The sequence below is a fragment of the Corythoichthys intestinalis genome, chromosome 16, assembly GCF_030265065.1.
Source record: "Corythoichthys intestinalis isolate RoL2023-P3 chromosome 16, ASM3026506v1, whole genome shotgun sequence".
NCBI lineage: Eukaryota > Metazoa > Chordata > Actinopteri > Syngnathiformes > Syngnathidae > Corythoichthys > Corythoichthys intestinalis.
The window spans coordinates 34,595,427-34,620,029 of NC_080410.1; the positions used below are offsets into that span (position 1 = coordinate 34,595,427).

General features: G+C 39.6%; 1 protein-coding gene across 5 annotated transcripts in view; it reads right to left on the reverse strand.

Moving 5' to 3' along the window:
- Positions 1-24,603, reverse strand: part of si:dkeyp-72e1.9 (syntaxin-binding protein 4) — a 105,782-nt gene that overhangs the window by 67,222 nt on the left and 13,957 nt on the right. For all 5 annotated transcript variants that reach the window (XM_057817888.1, XM_057817890.1, XM_057817889.1 and 2 more), the window contains 4 exons: positions 17,090-17,163; positions 11,031-11,126; positions 5,881-5,950; positions 5,727-5,801 (listed from right to left, as the gene is read on the reverse strand). In XM_057817888.1, coding sequence (XP_057673871.1) covers positions 5,727-5,801; positions 5,881-5,950; positions 11,031-11,126; positions 17,090-17,156 — 308 coding nt within the window. In that variant the 5' untranslated portion in view covers positions 17,157-17,163. The remainder of the gene's footprint in view (positions 1-5,726; positions 5,802-5,880; positions 5,951-11,030; positions 11,127-17,089; positions 17,164-24,603) is intronic.

The following is a 24,603-nucleotide window of genomic DNA, read 5'->3' on the forward strand; positions in this document are numbered from 1 at the left end:
TCCACTTCTGACGCATTCACCGAAAAAGATCAAGTGTAAATCCTGCGCTCTGTCAGAAACTCTTTTCTGAGGATTACATGCACTGGCAAGACAATGCAACTATTTAGGAAATTTCTGGGCAAACACACCGAAGTGCTCTAAGCTTCTCAGATTTGAATACGCAAATCCGTACGTTTTGAAGTTCACAATGGTGGTTATCATGTGGAGGTTTTGAGGAAGGACTTCTGGCAGTTGTCCTATATTATCACCTGAACTTGTACTCAAATTGCTATGCTAAATCATTGAAAGGGTTATTCTTGAGCAAAGTCATGCTTTTATGATGCAAAACAATCTTTTTGACACATCTCAGTCGGGATTTAGGTGTCACCACAGCACTGAGACTGTTAATTAAAGACGTTTACACGACAACCAACTTACGCAATAAGTTTTTTTGCCGTTAATTTAATTCCGCGTTTACATGACTATTATGTGTGATGTAAAACTGCGTGCAGAAGAAGCGCAAAAGTGCATGAAACCTCCAATTTGACGATGTAGTATGCATTCCAAATGTGTAGGTGGCAACACCACCAAAACTTGATTCCTGCGTGTAAGCCTTCTCTTCTGCCATTTCCTCTTTCGTCCTGGTCGAATAACAACATGGCGAAGTGCATTTATGTGCTGAAATGTTCTTCTCTGCTCTAAATGAGTTTCTGTGATTAGAGTAGTGAATAGTTGACCAGATTCTTGAATAATATTGAACGCAGTTAGGCCGTGTACAAGATTGCTACTTGAAGACATGTTTTCATACACTGTCAGACTGTCCCAGTGCACTTGACGTCAATGTTGTTTTCGTCAACGATGACGACAACGAAATATTTCGTCAACGAACAATTTTTTCATGACAATGACGTCAGGCTGATGCGCTGAAAACGTGTCTTGGTAGACTAAAACATAACGAGATGGATGCCAGTTGTCGTCTGACAACACGAGAACGAGATGCAAAATCGCCAGTTTCCGTCAAAAATTCACATTGTGTGATATTTTCTTATTGTAATTATAGTTAGCACGTATTTAGCAGCGTTTGGTCATGTCACTCATGTGACGTACTGCGCCTCCCCCCGAAACACACACACGCTTACGGGTGAGTAAGCCTGTGCCCTTTCCAGGCTCCTTTTGTGAAACACTGTATGTGTAAGGTGCTGCTTGGTAATTTTTGCTTTCTTATCTTGGCTAGATATGGTATGTTGCTTCAGTCTTTAAAGGTTTTTGCTGAGTGATCATCACATCACAAACTAAACTAACTTGTAGCGTAGTGTTCGCATTAGCATTAAGCGCGGTGACTAGCCGTCTTCTTAAAATCTTGGAAAACATTTTACATACAGTTCGTGACGTTCAGGTGAGATTAATTAATTGCGAATAATGTGGTGTTTTCCTGCTGAGTGTGTATTACCATCATGAAAAGGGTGATATCCTTGTAGACTCTAGAACAACGGTCGGGAACCTTTTTGGCTGAGAGAGCTATGAACATCATTTTTAAATGTAATTCCGTGAGAGCCATACAATATGTTTCCTACTAAAAATACAAGTAATGTGTGCATTTTATATAATTTCAACACTTTTAAAGTACAGCAAGTCTCTGAATTCCTTTTAATAACATTGTTATGCTGTTGCTAATCCATGATGAGTATTTTTTACCATTAATGCGACTTTTGGTGCTGCATTGTTTTGCTGATTGCTTTGTAGTCTGGTTGATACTTGGTGGGGTTAAGCCTCATACAGGTGTTGAGAAACTTATGCATGGAGCACCATCAGTGCACACCGAAACTAATTTATCCATCGGTAGATTTTTTTCATTAGCGAACTCAGTGAAGGACTTAAATAAATCCTCCCCTCTTGTTGTCCCTTTCATAGTCAAAACCTTGCAATCACCCTGAACTAGGATAAATAGCTTATGTCTGTTGACTTATCCAAAGCGAGAGAAGAAAAACGATGCCACATTTATGTCCTGCTGAAAAGTACGATACCCCTAGTCTTTTTTTCTTTTTGCCATCTTCTCAAAAGGGTTTCTAAAAAGGCAGAAAACGGAACTGAAAGCGAGGGAAGTTTACGTTCTGATCTCACAAACATGCGCGAATTGGCCGCTATTTTTGACAGCAAAATACGGCAACCCCCCTTGAACAGTGTCCCTGCCTCATCTGCGTTGCCTATGCGATTGATGGATAAATAAATAGATAGATAGACACAACGACATGTATGTTTGCCACTTTCACACGAAAGCTACGTCTACACTAGGACAAATAATTTTCTTCAGGGTATTTTGCCGACTATTTTTATACCTGTCCACACTTCGTTTAAGGTGTGTTTAAGGTCCGTCCTGCTTCTGCAAGGTACACGTGCATTTGTGCAAACTACGCATGCATAAAAAGGAGAAGCCTCATGTGTTATGTCATCGCCCGCACGGTTTACCTCTGAACCAGAAACTCATTCCTCGCCCGCGGCAAATTTCAAAATTACTGCACCTTCTAGACTGTCATTATTTTGTGATCACTGTTTTTTTCATGATCGCAATTGAACGCATCACGCAGGAGGAGAGTGGAAGGAAGAGCACGCTCACCTTTTACGAGCATGCGCAATGTTGTGATTGAAATAAATCTTTATAAAACAACGAAAGCCTGACATTACTTGGGATGTTACAATCGATGCTCAGTTACGCTATCACCACTTGGAAAATAACAAATAGAAGCATATGGTGTGGCACTGCGTATATTTCCTGGAAGACGCAACCAGGACTGCTTGTGCATAAAAGTTGCGATTCTGGAAGTGGCAACAGTTTTGACAGGCAGAAATGTCTTGGGGGAAAAAAACTGATGACGCGCCTCTTTGACTGGGGGTACCACGCAGGTAACTTTTTGGGTTTTAATTTTCCTCTATGCATTTTTATATACAGTACTCATGTTCGGTCGGCATTGAGTTGGGAGGGGCCACCCCACAGCTGGCTGATCGGAGACAACTCGGGAGACGAGCTCTGTAAAAAAACGCTCATCGCCACCTTATCCGCGATGGGAGGACCCCAAATTAGAGCATATTATTGAGACCGTAGTTTGGAGGTCCAAGAAAAATGTGTGGAAAAGAAAAGAGGAGCAGGAATGCCACGTCATGATCGTCCGCCTCCATTGTTTACGATGCTGTCATGCCGCACTAAAAATCCTTCCTGAATATCCGAGTGTTGTACGGAGACAGCAGTCCATATTAGGCGGCGGGTTACATTACCCGCCTACATTGTTCGTCTAACAACTAATCCGAATAATAGGGATACTAGTGTAGCCGACATGCCGTATAGTCCAACTAATTACACGTTTAAGGCCATTATCCGTCCTAGTGTAGACGTAGCCTAAAACTACTGCGAACTGGCTTTCTAGTCGCCGGTGACCGTCGCCGTTTCGCGCAATGCGCAAAGGAGTATAATGAAACTTTTTTTTTTTTTTTCCCAATAAATAAAGGATTTGTCTGTGAGTCAACTGCAGCCGTCAAAAGAGCCACATCTGGCTTGTGAGCCATAAGTTCCCGACCCCTGCTCTCGAGTTATGTGCCCGTCTTTCATGTTCATTCGAAATTGTTGGAAACCTTTTATTTATTCATGGACTAAAATCATTGAAGTTTATCGACGAAAACATTTTGAGAATTGTCGTCTAAAACTTGACAAAGTTTTCATTGACTAAAACTAGACGAAGACTAACACAATTTTGAAATTACTAAAATATGACTAAGACTAATAGGTATTTTTGTCCAAAAAAGACTAAGACAAAAATTAAAATGGCTGCCAAAAACAACACTGACTGATGTTATCAGGAAATTCACCTCCTTCACTGGCAAATATATTGGAGCATTATCGCCATCTACTGTTCAGGAGTACAGAAATTAGTTGTCACCCAAAACTCACTTTTGCGTTGTCAACTGTTTAGACGGCGATGTCAAGGGGTGACCATTTTCAAGATTTCCACTCTGAATGGTGTTTTCAGATTTTGTCATTTTTAGTCCCCCCAAAACATTGTCGCCGTGTAAAGGATAGGGCTCTCTGGAAAACTTTTTGCATTGTCGCCCCCGTTGCCGTTAACGTGTAAACAGCCCCTTTAATGATATTCGTCCGACCAATGACGCAGGCAAATCATCTGCTCCGGTATTACTACTCAGCAGACTAGAATGGCAGGTAGGGTCCACTAAAACTGCTTTAGCGGGATTCCTCAAGGGTTCATTCTCTGACCACTGTTATTCAAAATCTATATGCTTTAGCTTAGATTATGGAACATCACAATATCTCCTATCATACCTATGGAGATAACACAACTCTACATTTCAGTGTCCCCTCAATCCCACATGACTATAGTCCATACTGTCAATGAGTAAATACAGTGCCCTCCATAAATATTGGAACCCCAGGTTAAGATTAGTTGTTTAGCTTCTAATATTTTTTTAAATTCAAATAATATGGGACCTTAATGGATAAAAAGAGAAAAATCCAACCTTCAATACAAGTGCATTTATTCAGTGGGGAAAAAATCCCACATAAAGAAATAATTATTTGACATCAAATAATGTGTGTCACAATTATTAGCACCCCTGGTATTAATACTTTGTACAACCCCCTTTTGCCAACAAAAGAGCACCTAATCTTGTCCTATAATGTTTCACAAGCTTGATTTTGTGTCTGGTAAACCATTTCTGTGTCCCAGGCTTCAAATGTCCAAGGCTTCAACTGGGACCGTGTGCTTTGGTCAGATGAGACCAAGATTGAGCTTTTTGGCAACAAACACTAAGTGGGTCTGGCATGCCACGAAAGATGCGCATGCTGAAAAGCACCTCATACCCAATGTGAAGTATGGGGGTGGGTCAGTGATGCTGTGGGGCTGGTTCGCTTCCAAAGGCCCTGGGAACCTTGTTAGGGTGCATGGCATCATGAATGCTTTGAAATACCAGGACATTTTAAATCAAAATCTGTTGCCATCTGCCCGAAAGCTGAAGATGGGTAGTCACTGGGTCTTTCAGCAAGACAATGACCCTAAACATATGGCCAAATCTACACAGAAATGGTTCACCAGACACAAAAGCAAGCTTGTGAAACATTATAGGAGAAGATTAGGTGCTGTTTTGTTGGCAAAAGGGGGTTGTACAAAGTATTAATACCAGGGGTGCTAATAATTGTGACAAACATTATTTGATGTCAAATAATTATTTCTTTATGTGGGATGTTTTCCCCACTGAATAAATGCACTTGTATTGAAGGTTGGATTTTTCTCTTTTTTCCCCCATTAAGGTCCCATATTATTTGAATTGAAAAAAAATATTAGAAGCTAAAAAACACATCTTAACCAAGTGTGTCAATAATTATGGAGGGCACTGCATATTCATCTAAACTGAGTTTTTGCAAATTGAAACGCTAACACAAAGCTAAGGATACATTTTCATTGGAGTACCTGAGAACTCAATGGTGTTGGCATAAATTATACAACACCGGTTGTAGTTGTTAGAGCCCGTGTAGTGGGAACGTCATCATGACGCGTCAGGTTGCGGAGCGAAATTACATGAAAATAAAAAGTCTTTTTTTATTTTTGACAAGAAAATGATGTTCGTTTGTCCCCAAATAATCCATAAATAAACCGCGTCATTATAAAGTCTGCAGGGTTCATAATGAGAGAGAAAAAAGGAGCGGCTTCCAGTCCCGTGATATTGATAAATGAAACTTTACTTACTTTGCCTCCTCGTCCCTGGCGATAAGAAGTCGCATGTGATTGGTTGCTGAAGCTGCTCTCAAGACATCCACAGCTCTGATTAAGAAAAGACAATTTACAAAGCATAAATAAGAATGCTGTTTGATAGAAAGTAGCCAGATTTTTACTACATTACCTTTCACTTGTGACACCCAATAAACTTTCACCATTAACCTCCAAGATTTGGTCCCCTGGTAAAAGGTTTCCTGTCAGTTGTAAAATACATTTTTTTAAATTAGTGCCCAACTGTGGGAGCATCAGCAACAGGATTTGCATTATTACATATTGTAGCAGATTTAAATAGGAGTTTGATGAAAAGTGATAGTGGGATTTTTGTCAAATGTGGCTGAGTGAGTAAAACACAGGCTGTCTTTGTGGTCAAGGGTTCAATTCATCAATCGACAGAAAAATGTAGGAAAAAGACAGCACATCCTCAGTTATTCGTGACTTTGTTGCGGCCTGTTTGTTTATGTTTTCCTTCTCTCACGAGAAGAAATCCAAAAATACTTGATCTGCCATTTCAGATCGAGTCACACAGACCAACAGTTCAGTTTTACCACTTAACAATTCACGCAGTTAACTTTGACTTCAGCTGGTAGCCACACTCCAGGGCACATGTTCTAACATATTAGCGAAGTCTTGCTTTTCTCCTCATGCATAAACATGCGGGGGGTGTAAACCGGGAGTTGAATGCAAGACGTGTAGAACAGATTTGCATGTGTTTAAAGCCTTTTTTTGTTGTTGTTAGGAGTGAAGTAGTCCGCATTACACCAATACAGAGTACAAAATGCTATCCACCCATCCATTATCTGCCGCTTAATCCGGGGTTGGGTCGCAGGGGCAGCAGCTTTAGCAGGGAAGCCCAGACTTCCCTCTCACCAGCCACTACAACCAGCTCCACCGGCGGGATCCCAAGGCATTCCTAGGCCAGCTGAGAGACACATTCTCTCCAGCGTGTCCTGTCCTTGGGGCCTCCCACCGGTGAGACATGCCCGTAACATCTCTCCAGGGAGGTGTCCTCCGAACCTGCGGTTCGACCCAGAGTCCCTCCCGGATGACCGAGCTTCTCATCCTATCTCTAAAAGAGAGTCCTGACACCCTGTGGAGGAAACTCATTTCAGCTGCTTGAATCCTGTCAGGGAAATTCAACTTTGAACTCCAAGACAAGTGTCAACGCGATAGCTTGATGAGAAATGAATCACATTCAATCAAGGATTGTCTTGGAAGTCTTTATGGACAAGAGCTCTTGGGTACAAACCGATGTGACCCATGCCAGGAGCTGTGATCACCCAGAAAGTACAAAGAAGTACAATAGAGGCTGGACATTTATACTGTTGAAAGGGCGGTGCCGAAGCCCACCGTGAAACGGAAGTTTCTAAGAAACGAAACTCATCATCTCACAAAGCTGGGTATTTTTCCATACAAAAACATCTTTGAGCTGAGACCTTGAACACCGGTCCCGGCACGAACGAAGATAAGCTTAGTCTGATAAACCACAGATGCTCATTGTATTTATTCAGGGCATCTTGGAAAATAGGAACATAACAGTCCATATTTGGGCATATTGTGATACAGTCTATGGGAAGGCACACTCAAACAGGTTGATATAACAATGATGCTTTATGCTACAATGTTCTCATGCAAGCATAACAAAAGCATACAAAATATAATGTATAATGGTTGTGTTTTAAGCATGAATAAAATTCTCTCACATATCTGGGATCTTGTTCTTTCGGTCACGACCCACAGCTCGTGACCATAGGTGAGGGTAGGAATGTAGATTGAATGAGAGTTGGAAATCATGGCTTGATAAAGCCAATAGCACAACATCATCCGAACCCCTCAACGCTTCGGCTGCGTCAAGAAATTGGCCAGCCCTCACTGAGAAGGACCTCGACTTACTGCCGGCAATGCGGTCCAAACTCTGACACCGGTGTTCTGCCAAAATCTCTTATATCGGCAATACGTCCTACATTAGTCGAATTTGACACATAAAGTAGTACCGTGCGCTCTAAACTTGTTTTGCTTAGATGCATACAGGTAGAACATATAAAAATGTCTTAAGAAAATATTTAAATGTAGTTACCGTAATTTTCGCACTATAAGGTGCACCCGACTATAAGCCGCCACCCACCAAATTTGGCATGAAAACGGCATTTGTTCATAGATAAGCCGCATTGGACTATAAGCCGCAGCTGTCCTCACTGTATTATGGGGTATTTACGCCTAAAGGTATTAACCGGTAACACCTTGTTTGACAGCAGCATCATACGACTGTCATAAGACCAAATGAACCACCACGAAGCTTTGAATCAATTGGCTACAAAGCTTCAAGAAGCTTCATTTGGCCATCACTGCTCCCTTGGAGGAGACAGTCAACCTCTGCTGCCACCTGCTGTCAACACTGTTGTTGCCAAACATGCCTCCTAGCATGCATTGCAGCGCTACAGATGTAAATAATCAAAATTCATGTTCTGTGCTAATTATTTCTTCAGTTACTGTGCCAATTGTTGCATTAATTGCTAGTTATGGTATTTGGTAACACTTTATATGACAGTGGCGACATAAGGCTGTCATAATTATAACATGATACTGTCATGATAATCAATGAATGAATGAATAATCTCACTTTTGAATGGAAGTAAAAGATCCAAGTTGGACATAAATGGAGTTAGTGACATAATTTGCCGAATGACACTTAATGACATCAGTCATAAGCGTTTAGTAATGCCCATGATAGTGTCATGTAATAATTATGACAATCTTATAACAGTTTTATGACTCTCGTCAAATAATGTGTTACCTTTTAACCCAAATAAATCAACAAATAAGCCGCACTGGACTATAAGCCGCAGGATTCAAACTGATAGAAAAACGTAGCGGCTTATCGTCCGAAAATTTCGGTATATCAAATAAGGACGGTTTAAATACGCTATGTGACTAATGTGGTCAACTGCTTCAAAACTAACACAAAAAAACAATGGTTGAAAGTTTGAGAGGGTAATACTGTGCAAAAAGTGTTTTTGAGGCAATGAAAAGGTTCTAAAAAACTAAATGAAAACAAAAATAGTGAGTACTCGCCGCTTCTAACCGGTGTGCACATGCGTGCGGATGCTTGCGCAAGTGCACTGATCATTGTGTGGCACGTTTCGCTGCGTAGTAAGGAATGGCCGAACACCGGTTGTACTGAGACCAAACAGCCCTTACCAAGGGGCTCGGTACCCCGTACTCGCGAAGCACCCCCCACAGGACTACCCGCGAGACATGGTCAAACTTTTTTTTTAACTTTTAATAATTTTTTTTAGACATTTATACACTGTATATATATTTAAATATAGCCTATTTACAGTAGCGGCAGAGAGTTGGGGGGGCGCTAAACGTTTGCGTCTTCCTGAGGGGGGCATAACAGAAAATAATTGAGAAGCACTGCAATACACCAATCAGACGCAAGCTTTCCGTTCTATGATCACGCAAGCCTGTTGAATCACGTGACGTCTTTAAAGCACCGTAAAAAATGAAGTATTCGACATAGAGCGCTGCCCTCAACATGACTCGAAAGCGTGGATTTAACCCTCTCTACCGGTTTTTATTTGGTACCGATTGACCACGGAAAACTGGAGCTATGATCCTCTTAATTTGACAATAGTAACTATGAAGGAACTATTCACTAATCAAACTAGAAACTATTTTCTCCCCTAGAGGGCAGGGCACTCATGCTCTTTGGACGAATAATGCTTTATTTCTCTCGTTGTTTTCTTTCTTGCCGGAATTTTTTTGGTGTATTTCTTTGGCTTAATTTGGTTATATAATGGGTTATTGTACAGTGCCATTCTAACAACAGTGCATTTAGATAAGTTTGTGCTGAGAGAAAAACAATACCACTGTTTGAAAAATAAATAAGCAGGTACTCATAATATTACTCATTATTTGAGTATTCTTTTCACTGGATACTTTTTTACTCTTACTTGAATAATATTATTTTGAAGTAACGCTACTCTTACTAGAGTAAGATTTTTGGCTACTCTACCCAACTCTGATAATATGCTGTAATATTTTTTAAAAATCCGGGATGCACTGGGGGTGCGAAAGTCTAGCCGCGAAGTAGTGAGGGATCACTGTACATATATTTTGCAATATTGTTATACCTGTGGATTATTTGTTGCTTGTAGCTGTTAACTCGCTCAGTGCCATTGACTGTTATAAACATTAAATTTCCAGTCAAAATGAATTGGAGTTCATACTTAAAACTAAATACAGTTTCAAAAAAGCGATCTTTTTGTAAACCCGATTCCTATCTTCTATTCAACAAATGAAACTGTAAAGTTGGTTCTTGCATTCTTTGATTTTTCTGAAATATTTTGACATGATGGGAGCACGGATCCCGGGGGGGTGACGATGGCGCCTTTGCTGGGCTGCGGGAGGAGGGATGGGCTGCTCTGCTCCAAATGCCTGCCTGCCCGCCCGTCCGCCCGCCATCCCTCCCTCCCCGGGCTGGCTGGCCGTGGTCCTGGGTATGGCGCCCGCGCGGCGTTTTCGCTCATCTGCTTGGCTGTCGTTTTTTCGTTTGGGCTCACGTGCAGCTGGTTGTGATTGGGTGCGCTCGTGTTGGGGGTCCCGGTGCCGGGATTGGCGGTGGGGCAGCATATGGTCGGTTGCCAACGGGCTTACACTCAAAAGGGATTCACACGATTACTGGGTTCTAGATCACAGTGCCGATTTGTGTACACTCTACTAATCACTCAGTTTATAGTCTGCCCCACCCCCCCTTCCCTTCTTTCTCTGGTCAACAGGCCCCCCCACATGGTGTCAACCGGAAATACATCTAGCTGACGATAGCACCAACATATTAATAGTTAGTGTAGGCGTTCTATGTATTTCCTGTTGTTGCTTTTCCTTTTTTTTTCTTTATTGTGTTTCTTTTTTTCTCTTCCCCCATAACCCCTTCCTTTTCAATGCTTTGTCATAATAAATTAGGTATGTTGAATGATCACAGTGGGAGTATGTCACACTCTCAATGTGAAACATTGAAACTGTTCAGACCAACCGAACACCTAGAATTCTATTCTCCGTGTCAATTAAAAAAAAAACAACAACAAAAATTATAATATTTTGACATCCCTGCACTAGATCACTAAATATTAGAAAGGTGTAAGCTTTATTTGTACATTATACTGCATGCTTCATGCAAACTTCATTTCTATTGATAGGAGCATTAGCCTTGGTATAAGTACAAAATAAAAATAACCACATGCATGAAATTACAATATACTGTAAATTTATGCTTACCATCACTTGAAGCAAGGCCACCAGGTAAAATCCTTTTAACATAAACTCCAAACTCTTCTCCGGTTAGCTCCTTTACTCCTCCAATCACTTTAATACCTAATGAGAAAAGTACAGATGAGTTAAAGTTTCCTCATTCATTGTAAGCCTTTATAGAGAAATAATCAGACAAATGTTTTTAATAAATACAGCAAAACTATATTATTGTGACATTCTTGACTAAGAATGATTGTCTTTCTTTGCCTGCAAATGACAACGAGAGATGTCCAATTCATTTAAACTTAAGGGTAAAAGTGGCTTGAATTTCTTGTCATAACTACTTGACAAAAAGGTTGCCATGGAGCCAGATTTGCCGTGAGTCAAAGCACTGTTCCGCCACTGAATCTCTTACCGGAGCACTGTTCCGGCCCACTTTCACCCCTGTTTAAACTGGGAGGAGTGGCTTTGAATGCTCTTCTTTGAGTGGCAGTGATAGTGCTCGATGCCCAATCCATTTTGAATGGGATGGTAAGCAGACATTTTATTATAATATCGTGGGTGGGGCGAATGAACAGTCGTCTACAAACGTATTGAAAATTTGCTAATATTTTAGTTGCTTTGAAAAAAAGTTTCAACAGAATATGGACAGCATCAGAACTACCATAGAATACTCAAATGTGGGTGGGACGGAGCAGTACGCGTAAAGTGTTATGGAAGTGACGTTTAAATCAAAACAACAGCACTCAGCTTTCTGCATTCTTAACCCTGCTAAGTTAAGTGGGTTAGGGCTTTACCACATGACCTACTTTGGCTCACAGGCAAACACACTGTACTGAGCAGGGATACCTACTACACAAAGAAAATCACGTTAAAAAGTAGTTTATTATTGCACGTGATGGTTTGCATCTATATAATTCAATCTAATTTTGAAATTGTAAAATGGAATTGATGTTTTCATGACTTCATCTACAAAAGGTATTACTTTGAAATTGTAGTTTCTAGTGTTCAAAACTGTATGTTGCCTTACAATAGTCCTAATTAGAATCTGTTGTGTCCATTTCAACCTTAACATTACCATATTCTACTATATGACATGATGCTGGTTCTTCAATAAACAAATATTTTTTGGAGGTGGTACTTGGTGTAAAAACTGGACTTGTCCAAATCACAATCGAAACTTTGTCATGGAATAGTAAAGTCAACAAATTGTCTAGTCCAGTGGTCCCCAACCATGGGGCTGGGGATCGGTACTGGTTCGTGTCGCATATGCTACCAGGCAGCACAGAAATAATAAATAATTAAAGGACTGCTTTCTGGCCTGTGCCTCCTGACACACCAGTTTGCCTGGCTATTCCATTGACTTGTCCGAGTAGAGATATGTAGACATCGCCCTTTAGTGGTGGCCACCATTACTGGGGTGTTTATGTGACGGGTACACGCAGGTCCGCGTGTGTGAGGCGGGGCTTGGAAAAAGTAGGGATGCTGGCGGCTGTGCCTTTGGCTCGACGTTTATGGCGCAGTGGTTAGCGTCCCTACGCTGTTGCTATTGAGCGCGTCCTTGGTTCGTGTCCCAGCCTAGTTGGAGAGGTGGGAGCGGATTGCGTCGGGGCGTGGCGCGTTTCAAGCCAGTTACATAGGTGCCGTGACCTGGATCGGCAGCGAAGGTTTTCGGGGGGGTAAGTGTGACGGGTACATGCAGGTCTATACCTGAGGGCAGGTCCGATGCCTTCAAGTAGGGACGCTGGTGGCTGTGCCGTTGGCTCGAGCCTTATGGCGCAGTGGTTAGCGTCCCTACACTGTTGATATAATGCGCGTCGTGCAGCGCCGCGTGGATTTGCGTCCCAGCCTAGTCAGAGAGGTGGGAGCTGATCATGTCGGGGCGTGGCGCGCTTTTAGCCGGTTACATTTACACACCTCAGTAGCAGCCCAGCGTCAGTCAATATAAATAGTAACATTAGCTGTCTGCTGCTGGCGGCACACCTCAGCAATGGCAGACGAGGTATTTCCAGTCATTTTTCTGGGACACTCACCCAAAAAGGAAAGAAAAAAACAATATAGAGATAATAATAAAACTGGATAGGATGTTGTCATAGAAATTAATCGGAGCTATAATTTATTATTATTATTATTATTATTTTTTTTTTTTAATACCGTATTGGCCCGAATGTAAGACGGCCCTGATTATAAGACAACCAATAAACCAATCTATTGTGATAAAAAAACAAAATTGCAATAACTACATTAACCATCAAAGTGAGGTCTAACTGTAACTGAAGTCTTGAAACATTTAAGGAAAAACCACAATAAGGAAAAGCATTGCAAAAAAATAATGCAAACTGGTTAAACTTGAGAGTAGCTGAGATCTGTCATGACAGAACATTACTCCTCAAGTTCAGCATTCCTTTCAATGATATCTGGCGCCAGCTAGCGTCGTGAATTGGTATAATGTCTAGACCCCGAATATAAGACGATTCCCACTTTTTCAGTCTTATTCAATCAATGCAAAAAACACCATCTTGTATTTGGGCGAATATGGTATATCTACTGTATATGCGCTTGTTCTCGACAATGACGTAAGAGATAGGTGCATCAGATTTGTTCCTGGAAATATTAAGCCCACAGGCTAGCGAAAATGACTCAAAAAACCAACTGTCTTTGGACAGCTTTTTATGGGGAAAAGGCCACCTGACGAGCCAGAAGAGAAGCCTACGCCAAGTCCACTCTGTATAATACATGGCCAAAAGTTAGCAAACGAGGCAATGAAGCCTTCAAAGCTGCTTCGGAACAATGAGACTAAGCACCCTGGAATAATGGATTAGCCTTTGGAATTTGTGAAACAAAAACGCGCGACCACGAAGGAAACATTTAGTGGGGGCCACCAATCAACAAAAACTAATGCACTGAGAGCGTCATATGTCGTGGCGAACCGTAATGCTAAAGCCTAGAAACCTTTCACGATTGGAGAAGAATTGATTTTGCCTGTAACCAAGGATATTTGCTGTCAAGCTTTAGGAGTGGCTGCTGGTAAATAAGGTTGATTCAGCGTCTGGTGAGTTACATTTTTCCCTGTACTCAACACGACAGGGCTAAAAACGAATGTTATTTACTATTTATGTTTTGTAAATGATTTTTTTTTTTAATTATTGGGTGAAAGTTTTTTTTTTTTTTACTGGAAGAAATCTTTTATACAAGTAATCCGCAGGATACGAACAAGTTCCGTTCCTACGCAAGCGACGCAACCCGAATTTCAATGTAAATCAGAATAAACACTTTAACGACCCTTAAATACATCCTAAATTTCAAAACAACTATCCAAAAACATGTATTATACGTCATTGCAATGTCCTCGCCAAGACGTTAGAGCTAAATCCTAGCTAGACACTGAGCAAAGCAGTAATCTTTCCCCGCTCTCTCACTCGGCTGCGCAACTTCTTCATGGGAACAAATTCGCTCTTCCTAGTGTGTGCACGTGCGCTCTCTGTACATGCGTTCTTACTCATGTGCTTAAGTACTACGTTCTCTACCCTTCCTGTGCATATCTGTCAAGTTGTACGGTCTTGGCGTCATTTGTACAAGTGAGCACTGATTTTTAAATGTGTATGCTGTACGTTCAAAATATGTACGTTTTTCGTGCATTACGTTTTTTTCTCCGTTCGGATTTTGTCACAGTTTCGGCAACGAGACAATGTGCGTTACTATGCGTTACTACGTTGGTTGAATGACGCGAGAAAAGTCAGAGACACGGAGAGGGAAGAGTGTTTGTTGTGATGCTTTAGCAAACGCGATGCTAGGCGGCGCCAATATTTCCTGACTGTAGCCGACAGCCTACAATCTACGCCTAGGTATCACATGCATATAGAACTACATGCAAAATGACAGACTTGGCGGCGTTAGTAAACAGCCGCCATTTTAAAGCAGTAGACTTCTTAGAAAGGCTCTGTTGTAGTGAACCTTCCTAGCGAACCTAAGTATTTAAAAAAATTTTTTTTTATCTAAAATACTCCTAAATCTGCAAAATCTTGACTTGAATCTATCTTTAAATGATGAAACAGTTTTATACTTTCACATGTTGAAAGTAGACAGAAGGGAACTAATGCAAAAAACGGGAGCAATTTTAACAACTTTAACAGTTGATTCACAACATTAAATGACTTCCAAATATAGCAAATGTTACTATGTTTTTTGTTGTTGTTGTTGTTGTTTTTTTTTTTAAATGAAAAAAAGAAACCATGAAAGGTAACACCAGTTACTTTCCCAAATAACTAATTACCCTTACATTCAGGTAACTGAGTAACTAACTCAATTACTTTTTGGGAGAAGTAATTTGTAACTAATTAATTACTTTTTAAAAGTAAGATTAACAACACTGGTCATAAAGATGAAGTCTGCAGAATGAAAAGTGACAAAAGCAGAAATTTTATTCAGCCAATTTGTTGCCGAACACAATTTGCCTGCAACTATTGCTGATCACTTCTCAGAATTAGCAAAAGAAATGTTCCCTGACTCAAAGATTGCATCGGTAAGTTAATTTTATCAACTGACTTTTTTAATTTATAATTGGACACACAACGAACTACCTTCAAGTCAAACTGAATTGCGAGCTGAAGTGCCATGAAGTGCAGCCATCAAAAGACATGATAGAAATTGCCAAAAATGCTACATACAATTATAACAAAAGTCACTGTTAAATTTTAGTAATCATGATGTAGCTGAAGATATAAATTGTTCTTTGCACCAGGTTATAAGTTACAATATTACCAATAAATTCATATTTTAAAAATTGAGTTTTATTTTTGTTTCATATTGCACACTATATACAACGTTGTAAGATTAGTCACCAATTTGTAAGGGCATACGTCACTATTGTGAGATTGCAAATGGCCTCGGGTTGACAGGTATGCCAAAATAAAAACACGCATCACAAAACAAAAGTCAACATTATAATCAGGGGTGCACATAATTTTTTTGCCCAGGTTCTCAGAGGAGGACTTGGAGATGTGACTTGGTCCTCATTGAGCTTGAGAGCCGACCCGCCTGATGCAATAAATTTATGACAAGCTTTACTTAGAGCCAATTAACTTTAATTAATTGTATTAACAATTAATGCTTGATTAACATCAACTGGCACAAACAAATTGCCATTACTTTGAAGTGAAATGTAAAGAAATAAAAAGCACCAATTCAAAATTAAGGGCATTATGCTGCTCCCACATTAACTCCAAGCCTTTTTAAAAGTGGGCTGTCCTCCTAATAAGACCTCATTGAAGGTGCATGTTTAGCTTTGTAAAATGCGAGCTAAAACACGCTTGTCAGTGCATGTCGCTGTTCATTACCTTTATTCCGCCCTATTCCGCTGCCACTTGTCCATAGGGCGAGTGGGGTCCTGTTTGACATCGATAGTTTGCTTAATTGCCACATGCTCTCTGTTTTTTTCGTGCTTTTCAAAGTTTGGATGGCTGAAATTCTTTGACCCTATATAAAATGCGCTGCTCTTATCGGCGACATTGGGATTCTCACGGCACATTTTGTACCGTATTTCCGTGCGAGCATCATTTGCTTCTAGCCATGGTACCTCTTGTAGCCACTTTTCAGCAAAAGTCCTTTTTTTCCGGTAGTTCCGGTGACGTCTCTGTCGTCTGTCTGTCTTTTGACGGGGGTGGGGGAACACGGAAGTAATTACTCAGTGTGGCCTGCCTCTTCGACATTTTGAGAAGTTATTTTCTCGTGTCCGCCGCAAATACAGTGGTCAGCCATCGGTACGCAAAAGCGTATGGAAGCCGTTGAGGGCCAGCGCGTTTGTCAATGTCCAGTCCGCATGCGGACCACTTATGTGCACCCCTGATTATAATCAAATACACATTTCATCAAAGGGCAAAACAGTCATATTAATAAAATAAAGTAAAAAAAATAAGATACTGTGAGGTACTATAAGGTACTGTTTAAGCGAAAAAACAAAAACAAACAAGCAAAAAAACGACTGGAGACAAAATGGGGGACGAGATTTCAGGGTCGTAAAGTCGAAATCACATAAGTCGAGTACATTGTAACCCGGGAACTAACTGTATACTGACGTTATTACTTACCTAAACCATTCTCACAATCTGTAAAGTCCAAGGAATGAACTGTTCTGTCGACACCGTATGGACCCATGAGTGTCCTGTTTCACGAAGAAGAAAGATAGGACAAATAAGTATTATTTAGGGATGTCGCCAAGCTGATCACATCATTTTCACAGGATCGTAATCGGGTAAAACAGATTGTTTTTTTTTTAAAGTCTTAAATCATTGGCTGCCGTTGATGCCAATACGCGTAGATACGCGAGAGGTGTAGAATTTAAGTCTTTTTGTTTTGCTGGAATGTTTATGGACATCTATCGCTGTCAATGGCAGGCAATAAGTTAACACTTAAAAATAAATAAAATACATTTTAAAGCAGCACTTGGTAGCTTTTTTGGTAGCAGTTTTGGTCGATTTTAGCGACGCCGGTGGACAAACGCGGCAGTGTTTTGACTTAAGGAAGACTGCTTTTCCCACGGGGACCAGCGCTGCGTTTCCCATGAGTTCCAGCGCACACCCGCGGAGTGTCGTAAAATCATCAAATCAATCAAAAATCAATCTCCCGGTTGCCTGCAGATGGATTAAACTAAATTTCTGTTTACAGCGGCTGTGTGAAAGATGAATAGTAATAAGGTAGTGAATCCAGTTGTGTCTAAATAATAGCATATGATGGTTAGCAGCCATGTGGCTTAGTGTGGCTAAACCCCCAACCCCACCCGAACAGAGTTCGGTTGGGGGGGGGCCTTACGCCAGCAAGTGAAAGCCGGGCCAATGTTTATTCTGTATATGCTGGTAGCCTCTTTTTTTCCTCCTCAGACAAAACTTTTTGTCTCTTTTGCTGCGCTGCCATCTTTGCAGATTTCACGCGAAAGCAATCGTATCGACTTCATTCTTTATAATGAATGGGGAAAGGGGGAAGTGATGTATGCCGTAAAGCAGTCAGCACATTTATAGTTTTTTTTTTTTTTTTTGCGAGGCAGGGTTCCTGCCGGTGAACGCAATACAGACCCTCTCAAGATATAAAAGAGATGTCAATCAACTAGTTGTCAGTCGACATATTATAACAAATGTTCTGAAAATATTTTATAAAGGTCGAAAAGTTACCTAGTGTTGCTTTAAAAACCCGATTCCGGTTTCAAGTTGGTCCTTGCATCCAAAGTTTGGACACCACTGACATAATTAATGGTTTGGTTTATTTTGCCTTCTGATGGTTATCCATTGGTATCTTCCTAACTTGCAAATGTTTTTCTGTGTGACTGCCAAAAACATTACAAGGAGAATTATCAATATTTCAGCTGCAGAGGGTTTATCACTAGCAGCGAGATACTCCCACAGCTGGCTGTGAAAGAATGAGGCTAATTTAGGACACAATGAAATGGCAACTAAAACAGTTTTTGTCATGAAGCATCACTTTCCTTATCATCTACAAGTCGGAAGAGACGAATAACTCCAAAATAAAATAAGTTAAAAAAAACCCTGAGGTTAGGAAGCAGCCTCACTGTCCACAAAGTAATAGAAAATAATGGAGCTTGATCTGTCATGATGGCATGTGCTGGAAAAGAAGTTCAGAAAATATAAAAGGAGAAAAATCTCAGATGATTATGCTTTTTCTTTGGCTTATTGGTGATTTCATGCAATTGGTATTACAAAGAGGACCATTGTTAAATGAGTGTTAAGAGAAAAATCTGGCAATAAGACTTTATATTTTATTGAATCAAATGTGTAGTCCCTGTCCACCTCATAACTTCATAATAAAATTAAGGCTGATTGTTTGACTCATTAAATAGCTTTGTGTTGACATATTTTGACACTTGGACTAGGTATTTTGTTTCACGAATGAAGGGAACAGTATCCTTTACCATATTTTGTATTACTTCAACACACCCAATATTAAATAAATAACATATAAATTCTTGTTTAAGAAAATAATTAGATTATAGCTGAAGTATGAGTGGAGTTGGAGTGACTGGAATTTGCAGCGCTGAGACAACGGGCAGATAAGGGCAATAACAACTACAGGATGCCTGCTGACTAACGAAGCCGAACGCAGTTGATCGAGCGAGATTGCCGCTGACGTAACAAGACAAGCAGGGGATGGCCAAGACATCTAAAAGCCCACGTCTGGACCACCAAATCCCACCATCCGCTCTTCTGGTAACCAGCAATGGACTGTCCAGAACAATGGAAGGACAACCTCTTCCCCCACAAGGAACTTCTGATAATGGAAGAACCCGCGACTGAGAAGTTGACACTCAGCACTCATGTGGCCCTGAGGCAGGTAAAATCCATAAACTCTCATTGCCCTCACAACAGTAACGCCCAAACTCCCCTGTTCAATCTACAACAGACAATAACCCCAAACAACACCCAAATACACACTTCTTCCGGACCACAGCCCGCCTCACCAGAGCCTTTAAAAGACAATGTTTAATCGTTGTCTTTTTGCTCAGGAATTTTTCGTTGACCCTGCATCGAGCCTTCCTCTTTGTCTGGGTCTGTTTGCTGTTTTTGCCTTGCAGTTTGATTGTTGTCGACTTGGAATAAATTGTCAACTTGTGTTTCGAAGCCTTCTTCCAGCTTTTAAAACAGAGTCATAACAAAGGGTTAAAACTAAGTTGAATGCACAGCAGGGGCGTTACCAGGGGGAGCAGGGGTAGGCAGTGCCCACCCACAGACACGCTCTGCCCACCCAAAGAAAACTGGATGTAGTACTAACGGCAGTCTGGGCACCGCGTATGGTATCGCATTCATATAGTACCGATGTGTTCTAAGTTTTAACCTTTGCAATGTTACCTCCTCTTTCACCTTAAAAAAAAAATGAAATGAAATTTTGGTTTTGTTCCTAGGGGGCGCTACACACATTTATGCATATTTCTATTTTTTTTTTTTTTTTTTTTTTACATTTTATCAAAGTTTTCACCAATGTTTACCTGGCTGTTGAGTTTGGTGAGTTTTGAAACATTCTGAGGGGGTCAAAGTAGGGCTCAAAGCGTCAGCGGGACAAAGAATGACTGCTGGGCGGCACACATAGTGTATTTGGAATTTGTCTAAACACGGTATCAAAGATTGCACCTGTCTTGACCTGCCTGCCAATTTTGGTGCATTTTGAAGCATTCTAAGGGGGTCAAATTGAGCTCAAAAGGGCTGCGGAACAAAGAACAACTATATTAATGATAATAATAAAACCGTGGGACCACAATAGGTTCCACCTAAAAAAAATTGTCACCTGCATGTCCATACTGTTCAGTTATGGATGTGTTTTAAGTCAAATAAACTCAAATCAACTTTTATTTGTTTAGACCAAATCACAACAACAGTTATCTCAAGGAGAAAACAAAACATGTTTTAAGGTGCAGTAGCCCTACGCTGGATTTCGACCTAGTTGAGCATTGTAGCTTTTTTTTTGGTTTTTTTTTTGTGTAGGCCATACGTTCAAAATCTATACGTTTTTCGTGCCTTATGTTTTTTTTTTCTCCGTTCGGATTTTGTCACTGTTTCGGCGACGAGACAATGTGCATTACTACGTTGATTGAATGACGCGAAAAAAATCAGAGACACCGAGAGAGAAGAGTGTTTGTTGTGACGCTGTAGCAAACACGATGCTAGTCTAGATGGCTCCAATATTTCCTGACTGTAGCCGACAGCCTACAATCTACGCCTAGATATCACACTTATACACAGTATAAGTACATGCGAAATGACAGACTCGGCGGCTTTAGTAAACAGCCGCCATCTTAAAGCAGTAGACTTCTCAGAAAGGCTCTGTTGTAGTGAACCTAAGTCACTTTTTATCGAAAATACTCCTAAATGGGCAAAATCTTTACTTGAATCTATCTTTAAGTGATGAAACAGTTTTAAAACTTTCACATGTCGAAAGTAGACGGAAGGGAACTAATGCAAAAACTAGAGCCATTTTAACAACTTTAACAGTTGATTCACAACATTAAATGACTTCCAAATATAGCAAATGTTACTGTTTTTTTTTTTTTTTTAAATGGAAGAAAAAAAAACTTGAAAGGTAACACCAGTTACTTTGCCAAGTAACTCATTACTTTTACATTCAGGTAACGGAGTTACTAACTCAATTACTTTTTGGGGGAAGTCATTTGTAACTGTAATTAATTACTTTTTAAAAGTAAGATTAACAACACTGGTCATCAAGATGAAGTCTGCAGAATGACAAAAGCGGAGATTTTATTCTCCCAATTTGTTGCCGAACACAATTTGCCCGCAACTATAGCTGATCACTTCTCAGAATTAGCAAAAGAAATGTTCCCGGTAAGTTCATTTTATCAATTGACCTTTTTAATTTATAATTGGACGCACTAACGAACTACCTTCAAGTCAAACTGAATTGCGAGCTGAAGTGCAGCTTTTAAAAGACATGATAGAAATTGCCAAAAGTGCTACATACAATTATAACAAAAGTCACTGTTAAATTTTAGTGATCATGATGTAGCTGAAGATATTGACTGCACCAGGTTATATGTGACAATCAAGGGCGTAGGTTTGCATAGGGACGGTAGGAACATAACACAACCCACTGTTCGGGATGGTCAAATCGTCCCTAACAACTTTTACGCAACCTTATTTGTATTATATAATGACTTCAATTATATAGGTAGGTAATTTAAATCATCTTCCCATGTTGTAGAGATAGAATTTACCCTACCGTTATTAAGTGAATTACAGTACTTTCAATATGTTCAGACTTACATTAACCCCTATTCACTTGCTGAATGTGCTAGTCCATTTTCCCCCCTCAAACGCAAGTTTGATTGGCTGATGACTTGATATTTACACACGTTCCCAGCCGGTGGGTGTTCTGTCAACTTTTTCATCCTGATACTATTTTGCTCCCGAAGCTTTTGTGGTCGCGAATAAGCACTCTTTTACATTCAGGTGGACTCTCAAAGTAATCCAAAGGAGCTAAATAAACAAGAGATTATTAGATTATTTTTTTTGCCAGCGATGCCTAGTCGCTGTAGAAGCTGTAGCAGCTGTAAAAATAGCAAGTAGCTCTACCAAATTCACCAATGAGATGGCGCAAAAATAATCACATGACTCCATTATACCAATCAGACGCAAGCTTGCTGTTCTAGCTTTACGACAGCCTGCTCCTTCATGCGGCGTCTTTAGCATCGTAAAAAATGAAGTATTTGATATTGGGCGCTGCTCTCAACATGACTCGAACGTGCGGATTTCAACCTCTATCCCAGTTTTTATTTAGGACTGACTGACCAAGGAAACCCGGATATAGGCTCCTTTTAATTTCTAAAGAGTAATTATGAAGGAACGCTTCACTATTCAAACTAGGAACTATTTCCTCCACCAGAGGGCACTCATGCTCTTTGGATGAATAATGCCTCATTTATGTTTTTTTTTTCTCTCATTGGAATGATTTTTTTTTTTTTTTTTTGTATTTCTTTGGCTTAATGTAGTTATGTAATGTGTTATTGTCCAGTATCATTATAACAACGGTTCATATACCATTGTTTAAAAAAAGCAAACAAAAAAATTGCAGTTATCCAAAAGGTTACGCTTACTTGAGTATTCTTTTCACTGTATACTTGAGGACATTTTTTGGGTGACTACTTTTACTCTTACTTGAGTAAAATTATTTTGAAGTAACGCTACTCTTACTTGAGTAAAATTTTTGGCCACTCTACCGGCCTCTGCATGCGTTTGAATATTGCAATTTAAATTTGCTTATCAAATCCAGACGCTTATTCTGGAAGTTTGCATAATGTTTCTTTAGTAGTTTTTGAAAACGATGGTTTTATTCGAACGGTGTACCACCTAAACCAATACATATGGACTGCAAAACCCCACCTTCCTAAAACTGAGAAGAAGAAAAAAAAGTTAAATTCCCTTGTTTTCAGTGTAAATTTACTAGAAATAAGTAAAATTATCTGTTCATGCTTCAGGGAAATTTAACTCAGATTCCTTGAAATAATAAAAATACCTAGCTGAAAATAAGATTAACATACTTATTTTAAGCAAACCGTTTGTATATATAATATTAAAGAAAAAACCTTAGATTTAAGAAAAATGATCAGATTAAGATATAAATTTGCAGTGCGGAAGTTAAATGAATTTGGATTGGTTTATTTTGCATTAATAATTTAGCCTATCAATTAATTTGGTTCACATTGGTGAGACGTGTAGCCCTGAACGCCGTTCACCCAATCTGCTTGGTCTTCTTAATGTCCCGTCTCAAGGAAAAAGTTTACATGGAGGTTATGCTGTTATATCGTCCCTACCAATATTGGGACCAAACCTACGCCCTTGGTGACAATATTACCAATAAATTCATATTATTTTAAAATTTGAGTTCTATTTTTTGTTCCATATTGCACGCTATATACAACGTTGTAAGATTAGTCAGCAATTTGCTAGGGCATACGTCACTATAACATTGCCAACGGCCTCGGGTTGACAGGAATGCAATAGCAACCAAAGAGTTATGGAGTATTAGTATTGAATTTAAATTAAACGGTAACTTAATAAGGCTGTCAAAATTATCGCGTTAACGGTTTGTAATTAATTTTAATTAATCACGTTAAAATATTTGACGCATTTAACGCACATGCCCCGCTCAAACAGATTAAAATGACAGCACAATGTAATGTCCACTTGTTACTTGTGTTTTTGGTGTTTTTTCGCCCTCTGCTGGCACTTGGGTGCGACTGAATTTATGGGTTTCAGCACCACATGAGCATTGTGTAATTATTGACATCAACAATGGCGAGCTACTAGTTAATTTTTTGATTGAATTTTTTACAAATTTTATTAAAATGAAAACATTAAGAGGGGTTTTAATTAGGGCTGTCAAAATTATCGCGTTAATGGGCGGTAATTAATTTTTTAAAAAAATTAATCACGTTAAAATATTTGGCTTAATTAACGCACATGCCCGGTTCAAATAGATTTAAATGACAGTACAGTGTAATGGCCACTTGTTACTTGGGTTTTTTGTCTCCCTCTGCTGGCGCTTTGGTGCGACTGATTTTATGGGTTTAAGCATCATGAGAATTGTGTAATTATTGACATCAACAATGGCGAGCTACTAGTTTATTTTTTGATTGAAAATTTTACAAATTTTATTAAAACAAAAATATTAAGAGGGGGTTTAATATAAAATTTCTATAACTTGTACTAACATTTATCTTTTAAGAACCAAAAGTCTTTCTATTCAGGGATCGCTTTAACAGAATGTTAATGTTAATGCCATCTTGTTGATTTATTGTTATAATAAACAAATACAGTCCTTATTTACAGTATGTTCAATGTATTTATCCGTCTTGTGTCTTATCTTTCCATTCCAACAATAATTTACAGAAAAATGTGGCATATTTTATAGATTGTTTGAATTGTGATTAATTACGATTAATTTTTAAGCTGTGATTAACTCGATTAAAAATTTTAATCGTTTGACAGCCCTAGTTTTAATATAAAATTTCTATAACTTGTACTATTTAAGAACTACAAGTCTTTCTATCCATGGATCGCTTTAACAGAATGTTAATGCCATCTTGTTG